The sequence below is a fragment of the Coregonus lavaretus genome (assembly GCF_964263955.1).
Source record: "Coregonus lavaretus genome assembly, chromosome: 32".
Taxonomy (NCBI): domain Eukaryota; kingdom Metazoa; phylum Chordata; class Actinopteri; order Salmoniformes; family Salmonidae; genus Coregonus; species Coregonus lavaretus.
The window spans coordinates 14049705-14075277 of NC_140019.1; the positions used below are offsets into that span (position 1 = coordinate 14049705).

General features: G+C 42.4%; 1 protein-coding gene across 1 annotated transcript; it reads right to left on the bottom strand.

The window, feature by feature from the left end:
- Positions 1–4083: 4083 nt before the first annotated feature.
- Positions 4084–7123, bottom strand: LOC311107308 (transcription factor Sox-3-like). Its single transcript, XM_084149793.1, has one exon. The coding sequence runs from the start codon at positions 6910–6912 to the stop codon at positions 6010–6012; it is 903 nt and encodes a 300-aa protein (XP_084005919.1). The 5' UTR covers positions 6913–7123; the 3' UTR covers positions 4084–6009.
- Between the last annotated feature and the right edge of the window lie 18450 nt (positions 7124–25573).

Sequence of the window (25573 nt, forward strand, 5' to 3'; positions counted from 1 at the left end):
GTCATCCACCAATTACATACAGTCATCCTCCCAAACAAGTTCAAGTGAATGTCAACATCAGGACTTTCTGGGACACAAACCAAAAAATCCCTGTAGGGAGAACCCTTTAAAAATATGACCTCGCTATACTAACAACCACCACCACCAGCCAATTCTACCTTCCCAGCCCTGGGTGTGATTTGTGTTTGTTTTCTTTGGGGACAAAGGGACTGTCAATTCTGTCTCGTATTTGATGAGTCTCATATTCACACACACCTGCTGTGCAAAAACAAACAGGGCTGGGGATTCAGACACCTTAAAGGAGAATTTCATTATTTAGGAACCTAATCTGTATTTTTTTATGTAAATAGAATGTTATAGAAGGGTCCAAACATTTGTTTTGGCAATTTCACTTGGTTTTGAGAAACTTACCCCACCAGCGATTCACTTCCTGAGCCTCATTCTGGAGTTCCCGGGCATCAAAAAACTTGAACAAAGACTCCAAAAACACCCAAATATTTAATATATTTTAGAATAAGGCTGTAACTTAACAAAATGTGGAAAAAGTCGAGGGGTCTGAATACTTTCCGAACGCACTGTATATCCACCCAGGAAGGGTAGGACTAAAATTCTAAATTAAGGTGATAAAATAAAATCTGAGGAGAAAAGAGAGAGAGAACAGAGAAAATGTCAAATTTCATTTTCTGTCTATTGACTGAGGGCTGTCTATCAGTCAATTAGGGCCATTGTGAGTAAGTGAGTGTCAGTGGAGGAGGCTTGAGAGGATGGAAGCCTGGCTGTACAGGAGAGGAGAGGAGAGAGGGATGGATGGATGGATGGATGGCTCTCAGAGGGTCAGCCCCAAAGCCCTGACCCCAGGAGGATTTGATGCCATTTTCCCACGCAGGGAGCCGACCTGAGAGGAGCTTGTTAACAACATCTGCCCCAGTTCAGGGAGATTAACCCCCACCACATCCCCCACAACCCCCGCACCTCCACACACACACATACACACACAAACACACCCCTCTACTGGCTGTCAGTCAGTCACCACTCCGGACAGGCCTGCCCCAAGCTGGACATACAGGGCGCTCCAGGCCAGGCCAGCTGAGCTCAGAGGGAAGGGCCTCCTGGAGATCCCAGCCACAGCAGATCAATACCAATACAGCCAAAGCCTGCTTCTGGACTGGAATGCAGCCTGACAGACTAAGTTTAACATCTCATCTGAGTTTCTGTCTCACTGCAACTGTCACCTACAGTATGTGGCACAAATCGGTTTTAACCCATTGTCCGTGTTGGATGACGCACACAATGACTGTTTGAAGAGTAAGAGCTTGATTTTTCTAGGTATGTAAAAGTGTGTTTATTTTTGTAAAGAGGTGTGTCCTGATATAGACTTGCTGAGCAGGTTCCGGCCACATAGTAGGCGTGTGATGTCACCAACGTCAGTCAGTCGGTCTGTCACAGACTTTAAGAATTACTTTTCCTTTTATGACGTTGATGTAGACGGAACCCTCTAAAACAACCACTCGTGTTCCCTCACACCACCTAGTTCACATACTAGGACACCCATGTAAGTGTGTCATGACTTGTCATAACTGAATGAAAAGACACCAGGAAAAACTGATAGCAATTCAAATATGACACTGAAGCTCTGTAATACAAGAATGTAATACATGTACGTAAGTGGAAGAGAATAAAAAACTGCCAGAAAGAAACTGATATCAAGCATGACAACACACACACACAGTTAGACACGCATTCACACAAACCAGCACAAGCACCACACAGCAGCATATAGAATTCTCTGGGAATCCGCTGAATCCGTGTTCTACAGGGGTGTAATTAGGTTCGTTTTTGGAGAGGGGGGTTAAACAAACAGGCCCAGTGAGGTCATAAGCAGATGGAAGTGGGGATATGCCCGCACTTGCTGAGTGTGCACAGTGCTCGACATGACAGGCCCTGAGAGAGGCCCTGTGGGCGCTCAGTGAGAGGGGGCTGACGGTGGCCAACAGCACACCACCGATGTTCTCACTACCAGAACATTCACACCAATCAATAGATCAGGGTTTGGCTACTTAGCTACATGTACTGTATACGGTTTTCCAATAACTCATTTCAGAACTAAATCAGGATTAGCCATGTTATAAGTGTCATCAGGAGAAGCAATACAGATCATAGAAAGTGTGATCTAGAAAGTTACACCTATATGGGAAAACAAAGCATTACACCCAAATGCAGCAGTAAAACATTAATAACTCTTGCATCATATTTCCTGTAGGGCCTTGCTATCCTAATGGAAAAGTACCACAGAACTGAACCCTCCCCGGTTATCAAACAAAATATGAGGGCTGGAGGCCGCTCCGCTCGGTGATCACATACCAACTGACTGATCTAGCACATTTTGACAGATGGCACAGAACCACCATTCTCTCTGACTCCGGCGCAGTGCAAACACCTCTGACATGGCCGACCGGGGAGGGAAAAGCTGCTTAATTGCAAAAAAATTACTTGGACAGGGTGATTAGCTGACGGGCGGCCGCTTGCGCGCTAGAGTGATTCAAGACCCTTTCAGTGAATGCAGGGAGGTCTGGATAATCTTTTGCTCCACAAAGGTGCGTGGTGCTAATCCAAGCCGCTGTGCTGAGCTGTGGATCAAATCCTACAGGGAGTGTGGGAAGGCCAGCGGGACAGCCAATGCTCAGGCCCTCTTGGTGGCTGGGGTGGCCTATCGCAGGGTGCTTTGCACCAGTATAGGCCTGCCTGCTTGCTCCATAGCTCTGCTGTAAGGGTGTTGGACAGAGGGAGTGTGCTGGGATGCCAAGAAGCAGGGTCTCAAACAAACTCATAATTGAACTGACTGGAATGGTTTTGTATAATAGATTGCAGTGTGTGTGTGTGTGTGTGTGTGTGTGTGTGTGTGTGTGTGTGTGTGTGTGTGTGTGTGTGTTATAGGGAGTAAGGAATTTCATCCAAATGGACTCAATCCCTTCTTTCTATCTCTTACCTCCTAATAGCAGCAAAAACTAAGCAGAAACCTGAAGGAAACCTTTTCTGTGTATGTGTATGAGTTGGTTTCATATCCAAGTGTTTTATTCAGTTTGTCAAGTCACATTCAAAACAAGGATATGACTGATTCAAGTATATAATATTTTTATTCTTTAATTTAATCTAATACTTTTCTGCTTTTGAATATTCTGACCCCAAAAAAACATTATAAAGATAATTGTGTCTGGAAATGAATGATTTCAAAAAGCTTAATGAAGCTTATATTTTGTCAATAAAATGTGTAGAAGTATGAATTCCTAAATAAATTGTACCTCTTGTTTGTTAATTAATTAATTCACAATGTATTGACTAATATATGCCTATTCACACTCATTATCCAACCAATTGAACATGTTGGCGATAAACCGTGTGCATTAAAGGACTGGATTTACAGGTATAGGCCTATATCCACATTGGCATCTGATATGATTGTAGGGGAGAGTGGGGTAAGTGGAGCATAAGGGGTAAATTGAGCCACCGTTGTTTCTAGGAAACTATACACAAAGTTAATCATATGACCAAATATTTAGGGAGAAGTCATCATTTTATGGAGTCTGAAGGAAGAAACCACATGGAAAAAGCTGTAAGCAAGTTAGGTCCAACAAACGTGATTTTCACCAAGTCAAATGAATTTAGTGTTAGAGGTTTCATTATGCTTGTATATGAACCAAAGGAGATACTTTAAAGATGTTTCTATACATCAGCTGGGGTCTCTATAAGCTTTAATATGAGGTCCTAAACCAGGCATGAAAGTGCATCCTTGTAGCTGTGTGTGCTAATCAAAATGTTTGCCTTGGGGTAAATTGAGCAAATGGCCATGGGGTAAGTTGAGCCAATGGCAAATTTAGTTTTCTTCCCAGACGTAATGCAAGAAATTATCGTTGGGATATGCGGTAACAACAGGGCCTATGTTAAAAGTGTTTTAAAAAGTAAAAACTGTTTGTTAGGTGTTAAGCCTGTGTTAAAAGATGCTTAAACTTCTTAAAAGACAAAAACAGATATTATGATTGTGTTGGATTGTGTTTGGGAAATAAAGATTGACATGGTTTTACAAAGGTAGTGGTAATATTTCATTTAGTACAGAAATTCTAAGGCGGCTTAACATACCCCAGACCCGGGGTAAATTGTGCCAAGAGACCAGTTTTTAAAACTGTAATGTTTACATGAATTCTGATTATTTACAGGAATACACAACATATACATATAACATTAAATATATGTAGATATCTCTGCCTTGACAGAGTAATGCTGAATCTAAAAAATGGCTCAACTTACCCCACTCTCCACTATAATATGTATGAATGTAAAATGTTGATATACATTCATTCAAAGTCAATATTGGAAAGACTTCAGAATGACTTTGCTGAATTCCAAGATGTAAAAAGGAGCGGGATAAACAATTACATTATTTAAAAAAGTCTACACAACTTTTATAGTTCACCTGCTGGGCGGCTGTCACCTTAACTTATCTGACAGAACCATTCAGAGACACATTCCATAGAATCAACGACAGACCACAGTAAATATAGCTTATCAACAAACATTCCATTTCGAAATGAAAACTATATTGAGTAGCCTGCGCTATACTGCATGGTTTGGTAAGAAACTAAAGTTAGGCTATTGATTAAAGCGGCCCAATAGGCCTAGAAGCAAATCAATAACAAGTTACATTCAGGACAGAGTAAATGAAACAATTTCCCTTCTCTGATAAATGTGGAAAAATGTCAGCAATAACTTGAAATGGTTAGGCATACACTTTTTATAGGCCCATTATCTTTTACATTGAGATATTAAAAAGGTGCCGCCATGTTTTCCTATGTCCCAGCAAAATTGTACAAGTGAGTAGGCTAATCATTGATACCCCTTATTTAGTAATAGGCCTACATATTCATGGGAGAAAAAATAATGTACTCTGCAACCAAAGTTAAAATTTAAATAGGCCTATATTTCGATAATTGGAAGATATTAGGCTAGTCATTACATTTAAACAGAATTATCCAAAATATTGGGCTACACGCTACTTTACATCTAGATTAATTTACATGTTGTTTACAGTAGGCCTATTTGAGGAAAACTTTAGTTATACAAGACAGTGTTCATCCAGCATGTTTGGGTTTATTAGTCACACTTCGTTACACCCATCCTCTAAAATAATCACTTTGCTTTTCAATGTTACGCTCATTTCATTCTGTGAGGAGGCATCTCCAATGATACCTGACAGATTTCACCCATCAAACTCACGTCATATCCCATATAGACAAGTACAACACAGGTGGCTCATACCCCACACAATCACCCAAAAACATAGGAGTCAGTAATCTTGTTTCGTACAAATTTATTCATCATTTAAGAATAGAGGATGGTCTTAAAATAAGTAGAAACGTCAGTTTTAAATAAAACATCTTGGCCCATGATACGGGTTAACCTGACACCGTCAAAACATCACAGAAAGGAAAATTGTCACAAAACAAAAAATGGAACATTATAACATGACGTATAAACTTGCTATAAATAAACTTGCGCTTTCGACCCGCAGTCTTGTATTTCATTAAAACCTAGGTCATGAAGAAAAATACTACAGATTTGGACACAGCCGACACAAACTGACATTCTACAAATGAAGTGTAAACATTTATGAACCAACTCTCCATCCAGCTTTTCTGAAATACAATGGCCTCTTCATGAGGCCACGTGCCTTTTTCATAGAGAAAAAATGATGGCATTAAAATATAGAAGTCCATTTCTTCTACAAAATTGGATTGCTTATACTCATGATAAAAGACTCTTTGCAATGCAATTTACTCTGGTGGGCTCAACATTCAACTTCAGTCCAGGGTATGTAGTTTTAAAAATGCTTTTAACATGGACAACTCATTGAGATAAAAAATACACTTTCATTGTTTTAAACAAAACTACTGAACGTCGACTCTTTTAGCAATCAAAATGTTCAAGTATCCGAAGTACTTAAGTTTAGTTATTTTTTCAAATGTGAGTTAGGGGTAGCGTTCCGTTCACGCCAGTCCCCGCGGTCTGATAGTGCGGATGAACACTGTGTAACCGACTGGTCTGCAGGGAAGAGTGATCCGCGCCGTCTCCACCGGGAGGCAGGTACATGCTGATCATATCCCTCAGATCCCCCAAACACGCTCTCTGGGAGTGGGAGGTAATCGCCGGTGGAGGGGAGCTCGGCTCGGACTTGCACACGGAGGCCATGGAGCCCAAGCCCATGGCATTGGAGGTCTGCTGCGTGTATGCTGGGGACATGCTGTACGTGGACGCTGCGTTCATGTAGGTCTGCGCCGAGGACATCATGGGGTACTGGAGCCCTGCCATCTCATACCGGTGCATCTGCTGGATCTGGGGGCTGTTCATGCTGTGATGCGGAGGGTAGGCCAACTGGTCCTGCATGAGAGAGTATGCACTGTTTGTCCAGCCATTCATGTGAGCATAACTGTCCATCCGCTGTCCCACCGAGACGCCGTTGTTGACAGCGTTGGCACCTGGCGCCAGAAGTCCTCCAGGTAAAGAATACTTGTCTTTCTTGAGCAGGGTCTTGGTCTTCCTTCGGGGACGGTATTTGTAATCCGGATGCTCCTTCATGTGCATGGCGCGCAGACGCTTGGCCTCGTCGATGAAGGGTCTCTTCTCCGCGTCGGTCAAAAGTTTCCAGTCTGCACCGAGCCGCTTGCTGATCTCAGAGTTGTGCATTTTAGGGTTCTCTTGTGCCATCTTTCTCCGCTGTCCACGGGACCACACCATGAAAGCGTTCATAGGCCGCTTCACCCGGTCCTGGTCGTTGGCACTGTTGTTCTTGTTGCCCGCAGCTGAGCCCGAATTGGATTGCGGGAGCGGGCTCTTGATCTCGGTTTCCATCATGTTATACATTTAAACGGCTTTGAAATGTTCAGTCTCAGGCGCGGAAAAGGTATAACAAAATACCCTCAAAGACTTAAAGAGGGGTAGAAATAGTACTGACCACCAGTCTCATGTGAGGAAAAAGTTGTCAAAAGAAGCTTAGGTGATGTTATTTTGCCAGGTGCTTCCAATTTCTCAGTGCTCGTCAGCAAGCTCTGTTCACCACCGCTCTAAAACAGAACTCTGCAAACTTGTCCCCCAACCTCAACTGTTATTAGTGCCCGGGCCATGTGATTTGGATTGACAGCGTAACAATGAGTGGCTCTCGACCAATCACAGCGCTCTGTTTTGGGTTGACGTTGTAGAAGGAAAGAGATTCAACTTTAAACAAAAAGAACACGTTATAAGGCAGTTACATTATTGTTCATCTAAGTAATTCAAACATACTCTAAATGTATATCTGTATATTGAGATGTTAAAATGTAGGTTACATGCATGAAACTTTTTAGAATATGTATGAAACCGGACTGAAACAAACAGAATCATAGCCTGTAGCGTTTTAAAATAAAACGAATACATTTGATGGAACGGATCACGTCGACAATTCAAGTGGATCATCAAATATATTAGCCTAATAGTTAAATATATAGGTTAGAGTTTGTAAGTGCTATAGACTTGTAAGTGCTATACACTTTTACACGTAAAACTTGCGTAAAAACGTAATTATAAATTAATTCTGAAAAACCATGTCCATATATAGAGCAAGTGCGCCAGGCGTAATTTCTTAATTCGTAAACGGTCTTGGTAAAGAAAAAGGTGGAAATCAAATAATCCCATTCAAGTGGTGACATGGAGGCGGGGTTCCAAAAGGCCTAAATGAGTGCAAGGCAAATATCGAGGCAGAAAAGTGGTATTATTCTCTCCCTTCATTCATGAATTCTCTCACTTCCTTAAATATCAAGATAATACTATTGTGTTGGACTGGCATCTATAGAATTTGAGGTTAGCGTGTTCACTCAAACGGAAGGGTTTGTGTCAATATCAATTTCAATTGCAGCCAATTTCAGACGCCAATCTGTTAAAACAGGCCTATTGAAAATTAGTCTGATTATCATTTTCAAAATGGGGATTTGTCATGGATTGAATTAGAGTTTATTTATTAAATTGACATTTTATTGACAAATTCTGATTAATCAAAAAAGCATCAACATGAACATTTTGGAAATGTACATGTGGGTTACTTGGAATAAACTACACAGTAAGTGTGCGTAATTGGCACAATAGACTGGATTAAAATGTCAGTTTACCGTGTCCGTTCATATTTGCAAGTGCGACTTCACTTGCTATATCTCAACTCGTTTTGGTTTATCTCAGTAGCCTATTCTAAAAACAACCAACATTGGGACTGGCACAACGGCGAAAGACAAAACCTTGATACATCAACGACCTCTTGTGGAGAGAGGACTGCTTACAGCTCGAACAAAGTACCTTCTCGAAAAGTTTGTTTTGAAGAGTTGATGGTAGCCTACTCTGAGAAAATCTATACTCCGATTTACCTCGTCGTAAAATTCGACAGCTCTTGTGCGTAAAACGGTTTCGCTCTGTAGTGCTAATGGTTATTAAAATGATCACCGCGGAGAGTCACTGATTTACATGTGTTGCTTTACAAATGACCCGAAACGCCGCTCCTGTTTAGCAGTTTAAATTCGAAGTGACATTCTCTCGCAGCCCTCGGGCAAACTTTACACCTGCTAACGACTACAAGCCTTCGCCAGTCGAAAACGTCCTCAATTAACACCTCCGCCACTCAATATTGAGCACCACAGATCTGTGAGCAATCTAGGGTTTAAAATATTCACGAAAATAAATTCTCCACACTAATAACTTCACTATTTCATCTAAAGAAGTTACAAATCTAAATTTTCATCTAACATATTGGAGTTATGTGTAGGCATATTTTTGCATTTGAATTGGATTTCAAAATCGAAATGTTAGATGATTCGATATCAAAACATTAAATATTGTAACCTTTTTTCAACAGAATAACAGAACAACATTTTACAACAAAATAAATATCAAGGCTTGAAAATACACAGGCCTGACGTGAAATGATGTATCCATTGTCCATATAGGCCTACCACATAATAACAATCTGATGTAATACATCTGACGATGTTGAACATTGAAAATGTGTCTATAGGGGATATTGAATGGAATCCACATTCAAAACATGTCCGTCAGAGAAAGAGTACATTTAATTTAGTTGAAGACAAAGTATTAACCCTAATGTAAATTAATAGCCATAGAAACGCAGTTCTACACTTGCTATCCAGCTCATAGAACAAAATATTGATTTACCTCGACGTTAATCAATTGAGAGGAGGCATCACCCCGCGCATTTCAGTGAAAAGCTGTGTTGATTGGTCTGCCATCAACAGAGCACAGGACTTGTCGCTAAACCTCTGTGCTTGGGTTAACCCATCTAATTCTCAGAAACCAGTCATTTGTTTATCTGGGGAGATTCAAAAACTGATCCGCTTGTAATCTTCTTATGGAAATCGACCAGACAGCGGGAAAAGGAAAACTCGCGGCTCAGTAAGGAGGACCTATGATGTGCACCTAATTTCCTAATTAAGGACAGCGGAGGGCGAGGACCACCAGCAAAGCCTGCCAGTGTTCCGCCTCAGCGAGCTCAATGCCCCTCAGGCCCCAGAGCCTGCAGCGTCACGGCTTGCAGAATCACACTGTTGAAAGTGTTTGGAAGAAATTTGTGAATGTTCAAGTATGCAGAGTAATGTGCAACGAGCATGCAAACAATAGTAGCCATATCTGATATTAGTTTATTTCTGAACAGGACCTTCATTTTAATTTGATTAACTTGTCATGCATCACCAATAGATGCAGTAATTGAGTGGCAAATTAAAAATACTATATTGAAGAAATTTTTATAAAAGGCTATCATCCAAGAGACACACATATATTTTATATGAAATATCCAACTAAAGCCTCATTCGATGACCTGCACCAGCACCCAAAGAAGTCTGTCTCAGCAACAATTGGCCAAGCGCGCCCATTCATTGACAAAACTGGCTTGGGCAACCCTTCAAGTATTTAAAAAAAATAGTCCAATGTATACAAAACCATTTTTTAATCAAATGTATTGGGTAAAAGCATATTTCCCAGATGTTGAATTCAGGATAAAACACTATAGCCTACACTAATACATTTGCAACCCATCATGTTGTATAATCTCTATTTCAGTCATTATCTGAATCTGGTTAATGAGCAGTAAATAAACAATATCGAAATTGCAGAAAGGCCGGCTATCGCATATCGGCACAATATGATAAGGGGATAGATATACTAAACAGTATATAATGAACAACGATATTTGCGCAGGGCTTTAGGCTAATTAAAATTCATTCTACTTCGGTCTAATTGACACAAAAACTGCATTAATTCCACCATTGAAAGGAAACGCAGTTTGCTATTCAAGCTTGGCGTATCTGACTGAATAAGGCTTTTTGTCAGAGAAATTAAACTCAGGACGGACAATGTGGTGGAGCAGTGCTGCAAGGCGCATGAAAAACATAATATTCCCGCTGAAATAAATATATTAGACGTGGCCGTTTATGCGTTTATCATTTTTAAATAAAGACTTTTGGCTGATTTAAACCCCCCAATTTGAATAGAGAGGGGTATCTGTGGTATTTACTAGCCTTATCAGTAGGCTGATTAATAAATCATTGTGGTGGTCAGTTGCTGGCTATAGGGATTTGTTGCTTGGCATACAATAAAAGAGAAAATAAATGTGTTATAAATGTGAAACTGATCCGCCAGTTCTCTATTTAATCCATAAGGGAAAACTTTACTTTTGGCCAGGGAAAATATGGATATCCTCTCAAACGGACTATAAACCATTGCATTAGATGTCCATTTAAACCCCACGGCCTCTGGAATCAATAACTTTTTTGTTTCAGCTCAGTGACTGCGGACAAGGCCTTTGAGAAACAGTAATTAACAAAGAATGGGTCTTCAATTACAACCACAATAGAGACTGTCTCATTAAGATTTGCATGATTTTTGGACCAGGAATGCAAATGAAGATGCAATTTACGTACGGTCTGCTGCGCCCATTGTGCCAGTGTGAACGGTTGCGTCCTAAAATAATATGCATGGGTCACTTCAAGGAAGGGCAGTACAGTGGGATTATTACCCTCGTTTATTGTAAAAGTCATAACATTTGAACGAAGTCATGCTCCTGTAGATGTTTAATGTTATCAACCGCGTGCGTTGCTGCATATAGGCTATATTTTAATGTGTTTAATGTCTGGATGTAATGCAGGGGCATTACTGACTGTTGAATCATTTTAGTTTCTAATCACATTTCACCAGAGATGACATAATGTACTAATTGTATTGACAAAATGACCACAACTTTGAATCAGGCAAATTAAAGATTTTTGCTAAATTAAATAACCAGGATACACACTCCGTATGTCTATTAATAAAACTAAAGGGAATACATTATTGTTAATTCATTTATAAATTAATGTTCAGTTACATTTAGCCGGGTCAGTATTCTTATTTCTATATTTTTGTACAGTATATTGTCAGTCTGCTGTCTATAGACCCTTTATAAAGGGCATAATGTGCCAAGCATAATAGTCGATGGAACACCAAAGGTTATCACAAACTGTGTGCCAGTGTCAGACAATATCCCTCAATTGTGCGTTTTTTTTTTTTACTAACGAGCAACAGCATCACTGCAGCAGACGGGAATTACTGACTGTTTATTAATCCTAACGATTTCACACCAGTTTGCATCATGTGCGCGGCAACTTTTACGTCACTGTGGTAGCCAAGCATATCAAGTAGTAGCGGACAGTGAGCGGTAAACATTACATTTACATTTAAATTAATTAATTTGTGCACGGTTCATTTAGCTGGCGTCTTTAAGCATTTATCTGTCACATTAGCAAATTTCAAAAAACAGTCTATGTCAAGGATTGTATGACATCTATAAATACATATTTGGGAAATATGTGTGGGTCAATTTGCAAAAGAAAACAAAAGACTGTGTGTTCTCTCATATGCTCTCTCTCTCTCTCTCTCTCTCTCTCTCTCTCTCTCTCTCTCTCTCTCTCTCTCTTCTCTCTCTCTCTCTCTCTCTCTCTCTCTCTCTCTCTCTCTCTCTCTCTCTCTCTCTCTCTCTCAGAGAACAGACAGATCTAACAACTCCTCAACATTTGGTCATTCCATAGGCTAATGGTGCAAGAGAGGCCTGTATGTATAGCATCACTGCTCCCATAGTGGGTGTAAAGGAGGGCTGGGGGAAGTGGGTTTCATGACTAAACAACATTTACATTTACATTTTAGTCATTTAGCAGACGCTCTTATCCAGAGCGACTTACAGTTAGTGCATACATTATTTTTTTATCGAACCCACAACCCTGGCGTTGCAAACGCCATGGCTCTACCAACTGAGCTACATCCCCTGCCGGCCATTCCCTCCCCTACCCTGGACGACGCTGGGCCAATTGTGCGCGCCGCCCCATGGGTCTCCCGGTCGCGGGCGGCTACGACAGAGCCTGGATTCGAACCAGGATCTCTAGTGGCACAGCTAGCACTGCGATGCAGTGCCTTAGACCACTGCGCCACTCGGGAGTTAAAACAAGCTGTGTGATTGTGAACCAGAGGATGAGAGGCAGTGTGTGACTGTTAGAGCATCATGTCTTTGAAAGCCATGTCCGTGACTCAGTCAGTCATTAGATGGAGGGACTGTCCTTCACAACTTCAAAAATAACCAAAACCAACACTCGGAATATAACTAATTTCCCTTTTTCACAGGCGGCCAACGACCTTTAGTGGTGTGTCATATTTCTGTTGGAGCTAATGGAGAGAGGTGCATTCTATCCACTGCTGCAGAAGAGTTACTTGTTGTGTTTTCATTGCACCGGTGAGGCTCAGCTCAGCTCAGCTCTGAGGCATTATATTATGTCCACACTCACCACCACTACCCATGTGGCACGTTGTTGGGCCCTATGGAATGTAACCATCTCAATTGAGCTGGGACGCAAAGACAACATGCAACATGCTATGTCCCTCCTGTAGCTGCTTGTGAGGAATGCCTGAAACTGAGGCTTCTTTTTTTCCCAGCAGCCCAAGCATGTGGTTGCTCATTATGTTCCAGTCTGAGCAGGGCCGAGCCACGGCTACTGACACACACAGAACCTGGTGTAATCTTTTTAACCCACCACAGTCATCAGCAGACAAGGCGTGACCACCCAGCACTCTCTCTGCTCCATCTCAATTAGCCAAGGGAGTGTCCTGAGGCTAGCCACTTCTGGGTTTATGTGTCTTGCTTGGTGTCGTATTCGTGGCCGCATTCATAAACACATTTTTTTCAAGCACACCCATAGACTCGCTTACTCACCTATACACGTGTGACACGCACGCACACATGCACAGAGGAGACAGCATTCACCTTACAGACACAAGATACAGTCACCTTTGAGATACAACTCTCAGGCCTAAATGGACTGTAGCAATAGCTTCTTCCTCTCCGGCAAAGATTATTTCAAATGAATATCCTGAACACTAAAGCGTAATGGGTTGTTTACTTGTGTTTTAGAATAAATAACACACTTAATGTGTGACTATGTTGAATAGACTGAGTTTAGGCAATCATTTAGTGACTCCTGAAGGACTCCTTAAAGGTCCAATGCAGCTGTTTTTATCTCAATATCATTTCTGGGTGACAATTAAGTACCTTACTGTGATTATTTTAAATTAAAATGGTCAAAAATAAACTATAATGGCCTCTTAGCAAAGGGACATTTCTCAAGCAAGAATTTTGCAAGGACTGTCTGGGAGTGGTTTGAGTGGGGAGAGGAAAACTGAAAATTATCTGTTATTGGCAGAGAGGTTTGGAACTCTCCTTCTTATTGGTCTGTTAACTGATTTACCGCATGGTGATGTCACCATGGAAGGCAAAACTCCATCCCACCAAAACAGGCTGAAATTTCAGGCAGTCTTTTCATACATCTCTTACACTAAAAGGGCATTATCATAATTTTCACAATTTCACAGCATTATTCCAACCTCATAGTGTGGAAATATATATAAAACACAGGAAAATCACGTTTTTGACTGCACTGGGCCTTTAAGCAAAATTTGCATTTTATATAAGGGTTATTAACCAATGAAACTATAAGCTATAATGAAAATATGTCACACAAAAAGGGCATTAGAGAATCAGTACATGAAATGAACATACCATTTCTATTTGCTACCCGGAGCACATTTTAAAATAATTATCCCTTACTTTTAGTATGGATGATTAAAAAAACATCCATAACAACCCATTTGGTATATGGTGTGTTAAATTAAGAATTACCCTGCATTATAAAATCATGACCATTGAAAGCTAATTTCGATTCAGTTTTAATTAAGCAGAACATTTCTATAAATATGCTCATTGCTTCTGAGCTGGTGAGTCAAGCTGGGTGTTCTAACAACCAATTGTTTTAGAATGAGGACATAACATGACTACTTCTATGTTTGTTCAGAGTAGATTCTGTAGCTGACAATTTCCTCAATTGAAAAAACCCTTTAGATGATAATCTGTTGTAATCTCTGTCATCTCAACTGACCCTATGGGCAAATCCCATCCATCTATCTCCTCTCTGGATGAACTGTAGACCTGTCTCTGTGGTGGTCTATTAGACTTGTGGATTCCTTCACTATATGTGTAATGTGACGAATACTATGCAGTCAGCACCAAAGATGTGTGCTGAGATGGAGGGGTTAGTACAGTCAGAGCCATAGAGTGAATATGACTCTGGGTACAGTATGCTTAATGTCATTGTTCTAACCCTGGCTGCTGAGGTTATAACACAATACAGTGTCTGTCTGTTTAGTGATGTTGCCGCCTGTAAATCACATTCTATGAACCACCTCTGTCTACTCTGTATTATCATTTGAAAGCCTCTTATTGCCTGCTTCATGGTTAATTACAGCACACATTATTTCCCATGTATCTTTTGAATCATTGGCATGTTCTACAGTTCCTCCAAAACAATAGACATTTTCTCATTTTTTGTTTGGGAGAAAGTGCTGAATCGTCACTTTCTTGCTTCGTGTCATGCCCCAGCACGTGGCTGCTTTTTGTTTTAGCCATAATTGAGATCCCACTAATCTAGCCCCTTTTAAAAAATGAAACAGTCTCTTTGTCAAGCCTTCATTAGTTCAAGATAATATTGTGAGAATGCAAAATTAATTTGCAGACTGTATCTTTAATTAATTAAATACACCCAATGTTGTAATATGATTAATACCATGAAGTTGCTATCTGTATTTTCCCCCAAAATAAATGTGTAATAGGAATACCTTGTGTATTAATTGCAGAAACGGAGGCTTTTACAGTAGCCAAAGCTGTCTGAGGTAATTACAAAAGGTAATTTATTAAATCTTTAAGAGAGAAACAAACAAGTATAAATTGATATATTAATCATTAGCGTCATTATGCCTAATCTGTGCATAATTTGGGTGAAAATGACAAATCTCTGTTGCACGCCAAGCACTTGATAATGGAGATAGTGACCATACATTTTGTCTCAGTCACGGTCTCATTAAAAAAGGGCATAATTTAATTAAGAGTTAGCCATCGCCCTCCAAATACATTAATTACCTTGAGCATGACGAGATGATTTTGGGGGATTACTGATGATTTCATTACATGTTCTGAGCTGAACCCAAAGTAAGGTGGGGAAGTGGGTGTGTTGACAGGATAATGGATGGGCTGGCCTGAGAGGAGGGTGCTGCTGGTGGTCACCTTGTCTGAGGTAACGAGGGGTGAGCTGAGCTCGATTTGAGAGGTGAGACAGAGGATTGTGCTCCCAGCTGGACCTCCAGAGGTAGCAACACATCAACTTACTGCTTAACCAGGGTCTATTTAAGCAATAAGGCCAGAGTGCCTGGATACAGCCCTTAGCCGTGGTATATTGGCCATACACCACAACCCCCCGATGTGCCTTATTGCTATTATAAACTGCTTACCAACATAATTAGAACAGTAAACAAGTAATTTTGCGTCATACCCAAGGTGTATTTAAGTAATAAGGCTCAAGGGGGTGTGGTATATGGCCAATATACCACGGCTAAGGGCTGTTCTTATGCACACCATGGTATATTGGCCATATATAACAAACCCAGAGGTTTTAGCCTAATTGCCTTATTGCTATTATAAACTGTTTACCAATGTAATTAGAACAGTAAAAATATTTTTGGGTCATACTCGTGGTATACGGTCTGATATTCCACGGCTGTCAGCCAGTTAGCATTCAGGGCTCGAACCACCCAGTTGATCATGTCTGATATACCACAGCTTTCAGCCAATAAGCATCCAGGACCCAAACTACCCAGTTTATAAAAACATATGGTAGCCTGTACAATACAAGCAATAGCACATGAACATGTGCATAGTCTACAACACAGGAGGTTGGTGGCACCTTAATTGGGGAGAATGGGCTCATGGTAATGGCTGGAGTGGAATAAGTGGAATGTATCAAATACATCAAACACATGGTTTCCATGTGTTTGATGCCATTCCATTTGTGCCATTCCAGACATTATTATGAGCTGTGCTCCACTCTGCAGCCTCCTGTGGTCTACATATTCAGTCAAGATAATCTGGAATGAGGACAAATGTTTTGGAGGGGTTTAACGTGGAACATACAGTATATTAGAAAATACAGCTAACCCTCTCAAAAAGATACTTCCCACCACACGATCATTAAATCAGAACTGACACCATTCTGGAAAATAAACAGACAGTATGACATCACACTTACAGGACATTAGGTTCTGAACATTACTGACCGAGGGTAATATGCTTTTAGCAGTCCTACCAATATAGGAATAGGGTTAATAACATATCTATGGTCCAGTCGTGGAAGCTTTAATACTGATGGTTTGTCATGGTGCAGTTTGTGGCCTGTGTATACACTACGTTCAGAGAGCCAGTGTGTTTCACTAGTACAAGGGATTCAATTCATATGATCTCAGTCAGAATGACACATACTTTGTGGATACGACGGTGCTGACTTGAATCGTAACGCCCGCACGCAAGAGTCCCACAACAGGGGTGAGATGAGTGCAGCCGAAAAGGACAGCTCAATGCCCCGGAGACTGACGTGTCAATGGCAGATACAAGCTGCTGCTGCAGTGGAGAGGAGATGAGATGTCTCACAGACTCACTGCACTCCTCACTTACAGCAACACAAGGACACTAAGCTACCACCAACTGGAGCTCTCTCACTTTTAGATTTTCTTCCTTTCTTTCACTCACTCACTCACTCACTCACTCACTCACTCACTCACTCACTCACTCACTCACTCACTCACTCACTCACTCACTCACTCACTCACTCACTCACTCACTCACTCACTCACTCACTCACTTATGCAAACACGGACGCATGTGCTTGCACAAACACATGATCAGCAGCATAAACACATGGAGGTATTCAGGCGTATGAAGGAAGTAGTGAATCATGCCATGCATAACATAAACTGTTAGGAGTGTTGTCTTTGAAGTTTGATTTAGAGTCCTCTAAAAGTGGTACCGATTGAATCCATGTGCACTAGGCTAATGTCATTTGTGTATGAATACAGTGCAGTACATTACAGTCAGCAAGCTGTATTGTGTCTGTCAAACCTTTGTATTAATTTGGAATACCACCAACTTGCCATTAGTTTGAGCTCTGATCTAAAGCAACACACCTGCTCTGAAAGCCATACCTATCACATTACCTCTTCTATTGGCTGTATTAACCTTGTGACTTTAATTTTTGCCCTACAATTTTTACTAACTTTGTCGCTCAATAGACACACAGTACACAATGATGGCATCCGGACCAACAGGTGATACATTTACAGAGAATTAGATATCTGTATCATCTGATATTTTCGCCAGACAGGACATGACAATGTTTCCATGATTTATCGTACAATAAATGCATTCCTACTCGATTCATTTGTATATAAAAACACTGTGAATCATGAAGGCCAAAAACGTGTTGCCCTTAGCTTTTCTGCTGTCTCGGAACTGCATAGAGCTATAGAGAACAGAACTCAGAGAAGAGAACGGAGCGACACACCACCCTCCCACTTCCCTCCCTCACAACTCCCAACCACCAGTATCTCACACACAGACACTCACCCAGCTCTGACTGGCCCCTGGGGCTCCTGCTTTCCGATCCCTGTGTGAGGTGTCACACCTTCGGGGGCTCCCAGACGACAGGGCCAGAGGCAGGGGGACGGGAACCTGGGATGAGGATGAGCTTGCGGCTTTCCCAGCCCCCATGCAGATGCCAGCGGCTGGGCTGAGACAGGGACCAGAGGGACGGCTGCTCCTGCCTCCCTGATCCCGCCTGCAGCAGAGAAAGAGAGAGGGAGAGCCAGGCGGGTGCCGGTGGTGTCGCGGTGCATGCCGCAGCCAAGCCCTCCCTGCTCTGGGACCCATCTCATTCAGACAAGATTGCTTCATACAAAAGTTGACAATACACCAGTGAAAGCCATTGTTGATATTCAACATTTTTTAAATAGCTGAGCAGAATAGACAACATGGCAGGCCGTAAAACTTGGCAAGGGAAACTGACCTGGAGCTTCCTGGTTTGAAAAGGGCTGCCTTGGAGCAGGAGAAAGGAGAGGGTTTCTGTGGGAAAAGGGAGTGCTGGTGTGAAAAGAGCACAAAAACAAAACGTCTCCTATCCCAGGAGAATGGACTACAATGCTCGTTGTGTGGCCGTGAATGGACAATACCCTCACTGGGTCAAAAGGATATTAGTATTCAACTGATCATATTAAGAAAAATAGAACAATGCAATCCAGTGCTATTAGATCCACTGTAATACGGGATATTGCATTTCTGGATATCTAAGACATCCTCATGTCATCTGAGCAGGTTAACTAAGTACAAACACAGTGATAATTTGAGTTAAAACTATAAAACCATTTGGGGTCAGAAACAGTATTTACAGCAATGCCATTAGAGGCTGATCTAGCCCTAATGTCCATAGAGACAGTGACAGTGAGGGCCATCCATCCATTTCTGGGATGTTGTTCTGATGATCCTCTGTGACACGTGCTGACAGCTAATGGTGTTCTGTGTCCAGTCTTTGTCACCATGACAACCCTGCAGATTGATATAGACATTTAAAAAGCCTTTAACCTCCCATCTGTCAGAGCATGATCACCCAATGAGGCTCTAGACTAACATGCTAGCAAGGGAGGCAGCAATCGATAAGGCAATCAGTGTAATGCTCGATTGTGTGTGTGTGTGTGTGTGTGTGCGTGCGTGCGTGGAGAGAGGTAGGCTATGTGTGTGTGTTGGGGGTGAGGGAGCCAGGTCCCGGTGGTTCAGTTTCATCTTCCCCGTATCTCTAGCTTGGAGTGGAGTGCGAGAGGAGGACACTCAAAGCTCCCAGTCTACCTGTGATTAATGAAGATTACATTGACCCCAAATGAAACCACTTTACTCCCTGTGACCCCTCCCTGCCACTGTGTGCTTTATACAGCCAGCACAACACAAACCTACTACATGGCCACAATTAGGGGATTCGGCTATTTCAGCCACACCCGTTGCTGACAGGTGTATAAAATCAAGCACACAGCCATGCAATCTCCATAGACAAACATTGGCAGTAGAATGGCCTTACTGAAAAGCTCAGAAACGTTCAATGTGGCACGTCAGTTCGTCAAATTTCTGCCCTGCTAGAGCTGCCCCGGTCAGCTGGAAGGGCTGTTATTGTGCAAAGCTGTCATCAAGGCAAAGGGTGGCTACTTTGAAGAATCTCAAATATAAAATATATTTTGATTTGTTTAACACTTTTTAGTTTACTACATGATTCCATATGTGTTATTTCATAGTTTTGATGTCTTCACTATTATACTACAATGTAGAAAATAGTAAAAATAAAGAAAAACCCTTGAATGAGTAGGTGTGTCCAAACTTTTTACTGGTAGTATATATATATATATATATATATATATATATATATATATATATATATATATATATATATGTGTGTGTGTGTGTGTGTGTGTGTGTGTGTGTGTGTGTACTGAGTGGGCCAGGACCAGTCGACCAGTCGTGGCCCATTGACATTAGAGAGGGTGATGTGGAGATGTGTAATTATATTGATCAGGGAGAAATTACAGCTCTTAGAGCAGAGGCTGGGCCCATATAATCTTACAGGTGTGTCAGCGCCCAGCCGGGGGAGAGAGAGAGATAGAGAGAGAGAGAGCGAGCAAGGCCAACAACCTGCGGTGTCTTTCTTGGAAGTTCCACGTCAGTGACACCATCACATACTATTAGATGCCATAAAGCGCTCATTTTACTCTAGCATTACACCCCTTCCCTGCCTCCCCGCTGCCCCCGTCCCCACTGCCCCCCTCCCTCTCCTGCTGCGCTGGATGGTGAAGCCTGGTGGGAAAAAGACATTCAATCCGCCGCCGCCTCATTCAGACCAAATTGGCAAATGACAGCTCTCCGCCTCTCGGATTTAGGGAAGTGAAAGGTACCACCGCCACCGTCCGCCTGAGCCATGGGGAACAGGGGAGCGGCCGAGGGGTGAGGGTGAGGGGGGGCTGGGGTAAAACTCTCCTCTCTCTTCCCTATGTCTGTTCCCTAGTTCTGGTGTGCAGTTAGAGAGGAACAAAAAGGGGACCAGAATGGCTGCTCATCAGATCAAAGGAGCTTCCCTGTGACCGGAGGTAAAAACCTTACACACCAAACAGCCCCACTATCTGAGCTTTAGACACTGCTGATAGCAAAGCCCTTGCCCTTACAGCAGACCAGAGCAGGGAGAGGGCAGAGAGAGTTCATCTTAAAATAAACACACGCTTACACAGCACAGACCTGTGTGGCCAGCTTTTCTTAAGGAGGGCAAAAACGAGCCCTTTCATGGCTGTAGTTTGGAGGGGATATGTGTTCTTGGGTATTCAAAACTACATCTTATCCCTCAGCTCAGCTAACCATGAAGGCAAGAAGACAGGCGTATGCAAGCAGGCGTAGCATACATGCACTTTGCACACACTCACCAAACACACATGCACTAACAAAAGGAGGCCTTTTCCTTCACATTGGAGAATTTTGCCGTGACACACTGAGAGACAGAGCCAGAACATATTGTGTTGGACACTAACTGGCCCCTGTCTGAATGGTTCTCTTACTGCTAATTAAGTGCTAATGGCAGTCCCCCTGCAGAGAAGACGAATTAATGCTCCATTCTTCTCTGGAGGATGGAGTATGTACTCCACTACTCCACCACGGCTTAATGAGCAGAGCCAGGAGGCAGGTTTGTCTTCACCCTGGCCCGGGTGGGTAAAGAAGGGGGTCCATGTTGGGGTTTGGGAGTGCTGGGTAAAGAGGGGGGTGTTTCCTATCCCCCTTGCTCCTAACAGAACCCCCCAAAGAACTGGAGAGGACTGTAGGTGTCGAGAGGACCAGCACAGTGGAGCCTCAGTCAACAACATGGATATATAATGATGACGCTGCTGCTATATTTGATGGGAAAATATAGGACAAGGCCGGTCTTTAGATAATGAACGCAACAACATACAGCTCTGTAGCTCTGGAATGACACAAACACTTCCAACTCATACAAGATACTAACATGCTTACTGGCAGTAAATCGCTACACTTCACCTATTACAATATTGCTTTTCTCAAGGACATTTGGATTTGTGAAGGTCCAAAACCTTTTCCTTATGCGTTAAATAAAAGCATGCACAACCTTATCACCTCGTAAACAAATACCTTGTCGCCTTGTAAACAAACTGAAAATGTGTGCATATTTGAACAATGTTCATGCACCTTCAAAATAAATAAATATTGATATTGTGCATTGCATTTATTCTAAACCAATGAAATTGCTTCTTGGAAATGACTGAGTGTGATATAGTTTCTACCTTGCTAAGCATATGCACATCAGGGAAAAATAAATAAATACATAACGTATTTGGCAGACAGCGTGTAGGGGAATCAGATTCAAAGTGTTAAAGAATGAGTGAGTGCGCAAGTGTGTGAGTGTGTGTAAACATAGATTGGGGAAGGTATTGGAATTACCTGAGTGAGATAATGGCAGTGCATTAAATTAACTTCCATTCCTTAAATGCAACACATTTAGGTAATCTTGTCCCCCAAAAACACGCCTATGGCGTGAAAGGCCTCCCTCTCGCTATCGGGAGCCTCTGGTCCCCCACACCGATGCAGCTGGGAAGGCGCTACCGTCGACTGTCAAAACGCAGCGCCAGATCTAGTTATAAAATAATTGAATTTTCATATCAGAGGGGACCAGAGTCCCAGCAGACAATAGGAGTGCTGAGTCCGCTCTGATATTGGCTCAGGCCCTTTGCCACGCACATGAAATCAGTATGTTAATGTTCCCGGGGGTTTCTTTTTTTAAGGGCACTTGTGCTCTCCGCAATGTACTACCGATGCGGTTTCAAAAAATTGCAACTATTGATAAGTAGGCTGCCAGAAACCCCTGGACGCCACCCCACGTGTACTCGCCCACCTCCTCCCAACCAAGCAAGACTCCAGACGTCCTCGTAACCCCATCCTACACCATTATGAAAATTGTAATTTATTTTTCTAAATCAGAATGACAGCTTGCTTTCTTTTCTCTGCAGCAGGCGGTGAATCATGGAGCTTTAATTACTTTCGTAACTTTGCTGACCCTGTGAGAGCGCAGCTCCAGTGGAGAAAATTGGCCCTCCAACAAAGGCCTTCCACAGCCATAGACGCCTATGTTCATTTAAAATGCAAGAATTTATCAAACTCTGGATTTTATACAATTTTGTTAACATTTCACCTCCTACCTTTCTTACAATCCTTATAACTTCCCTCCTTGTAGCTGCCCTGTGACCCCAATCTTATGACCCATCTCCTGAAGGGAATGGGTGCACACAGGAGAACTAAATAAACTCACTGCGATAGTGTGTGTGTGTGTGTGTGTGTGTGAGAGTGAGTGAGTGAGTGAGTGAGTGAGTGAGTGAGTGAGTGAGTGAGTGAGTGAGTGAGTGAGTGAGTGAGTGAGTGAGTGAGTGAGTGAGTGAGTGAGTGAGTGAGAGAGAGAGAGAGAGAGAGAGAGAGAGAGAGAGAGAGAGAGAGAGAGAGAGAGAGAGAGATGCACGTGTGTGCGTGCGTGTGTGTTTCCCCTCTTGTGTGTTTAAGTGCATGCCTGTGTGGGTAAAGGCAACAGAGTCCATCCAGAGGCCAGGAGCTGGCCAGAGGTCATCCTAGTGGTAGCCCCTTAGTAGCCCCCTCATATCCAGGCCACGAGCCCAACAGCAGGCAGACAGACAGAGCAGGATCCCACAGCAGGCTGACAGACAGAGCAGGATTCCACAGCAGGCAGACAGACAGAGCAGGATCCCACAGCAGGCTGACAGACAGAGCGGGATCCAGGCCCCCAAAGAGATCAACAGGGATGAATGCTGCACTGGATCTCTTCAAAAACCTTTGGTCCACAGGGACCAGTTTCAGGCTGTAGACGGAGGAAGCAATTAAGAGTCGTATCTATCAGCTTCCACTTCTGACCAGGGGTCAAGCCAGGATCTGACTTACTTTGGTAATTCTAAAGCTGACTGTAAAGCTGTCTCAAAAACGATACACTGCCCAATGCCAAAGAAGACATTGATCGTCTCTATCGCTGAGTTTCAAGATTAACACAAAAAAATACTTTGTTTTAAGCTACGGCACTTTATCATTTCATACAGGGCTCTTTGTTGATTCCAGTAGTGGTTCTTCTTGTTTGCCGACAGAGTCAGACCCCTATTGGTTCACATGCTGCCTGCCACCTGTATAATTAAAGTTGCTAATATGGTGTAATCCCTACTATCTCTCTCCCCTTCTCACTGGTGCATCTCTGTTTTGGCTCCAGCTCTGGTGAGAACCCAGGGTAGGCAGCCGGGATTGGTCTTTGGCTGATAATTGAATGAGCGATTATCCCTCCCATTAATAGACAATGATACAGATAGCGCTACCATATGTCCGAAATATTAATACGTGGCTGCAGCGGCCCAGATAAGACGAGGTGCCATACCGTTGCTGTGACAGGGGTTAAAACTATTTGCCAGGAGTGCCACAGCCCCCTGTCGTCCACTCAGCAAGCAAGCAAGCCCGCCGTCGGCTCCCCTGCCTGTCTGCCTGCCTCTTGCTATGCTAATCCCTGGTCCCCACTAACTAGGCCTCACTATCTCTCCCCCCCCGCCCAAACCATACCAAGTAAAGAACATTTAAAACCGATATCACCCTTGGTTTATAAATTTCAGCTCAAATTCAATATCCACACGAATGCATGCACTGCCACTCACTTGCCTTTTCCAGTGAGTTTAGTGTGTCTAGTCTGTGTTTTTCCCTACCAAATGACATGTTATGATCAGTGAGAGAGAGTTATCAGGGGCAGTGTAGGCCCTCAGTGCCTCACAGAGCCATCATGGATAACCTCCGAGCCACTCATGTCAAAACTCCCCATTTCCCAAAAGGCTGGAGAGCAGGTGAAACATTTAGGGTACAGCTCTACATTAATCATCATGCCAATCAATATCTAACATCTATTAGCATTTGAAAGCATTGTTTCCTCTTTTTACCTTGCAACATTTGTGCTTAATGCTGTGAAGTACCTTATCATAGGTCTGACAGCAAAAGAAAGGCCAGTTCCCATGGAGACTGTGAAAGCCATTGGTTTCCTTTTCAGCTGGATAATGAACTTCTCTCCTCTTTATGTCACTCTTCCCCTCAGCTCTCAGCTTCTGCAGTTAAATTCAAATCTGTGCATCCTTGAAATCTTGAATTTCTTCCAAATAATTATTCCAAACAAGAACACAGACAGAGAGAGAGAAAGAGAGAGAGAGAGAAAGAGAGAGAGAGAGAAAGAGAGAGAGACAGAGAGAGACAGAGAGAGACAGAGAGAGACAACAAGAGATACAGACAGACAGACAGACAGACAGACAGACAGACAGACAGACAGACAGACAGACAGACAGACAGACAGACAGACAGACAGACAGACAGAGAGACAGCGGAGAGAGAGAGAGAGAGAGAGAGAGAGAGAGAGAGAGAGAGAGAGAGAGAGAGAGAGACAGAGAGAGAGACAGAGAGAGACAGAGAGAGACAGAGAGAGAGAGAGAGAGAGAGAGAGAGAGAGAGAGAGAGACATTAGAAGCTCCACAAATGATTATATAGGATATTGATCAAAACTTTAGAAAGCTAAACATAAGCTCAAGTTAATTTATTTAATACTAATACTCAAAACTATTTTTGGTTAGAAAATACATTAAATAAAGCTAAAAAGGGTAGATAGCCTCCACTGTTCATGCTATGCTTTCTAGTAGGCTAACAAATAACCATATTAGGCAAAACACTGACCTCCAAGACTGAACTCTGTTTAGCAATGCATCAGTTTTCTTATCTTCTCCAACACTCTTGGCTTGTGTAATTTCTCTGCCAAACTCGCCCTGGACCAAATTATAAGAACATTGGTAGTAATTGATCAACATTAAACATTTATAATTCCAAAAGTATTAAGCAAAACAAAAGTCAATAGTGAAATGATTGAACAATTGATGTCAACGATTTGGGTGAGAGGACTTGGAGGGCATCTGCTGTTTTGGCGCGTTT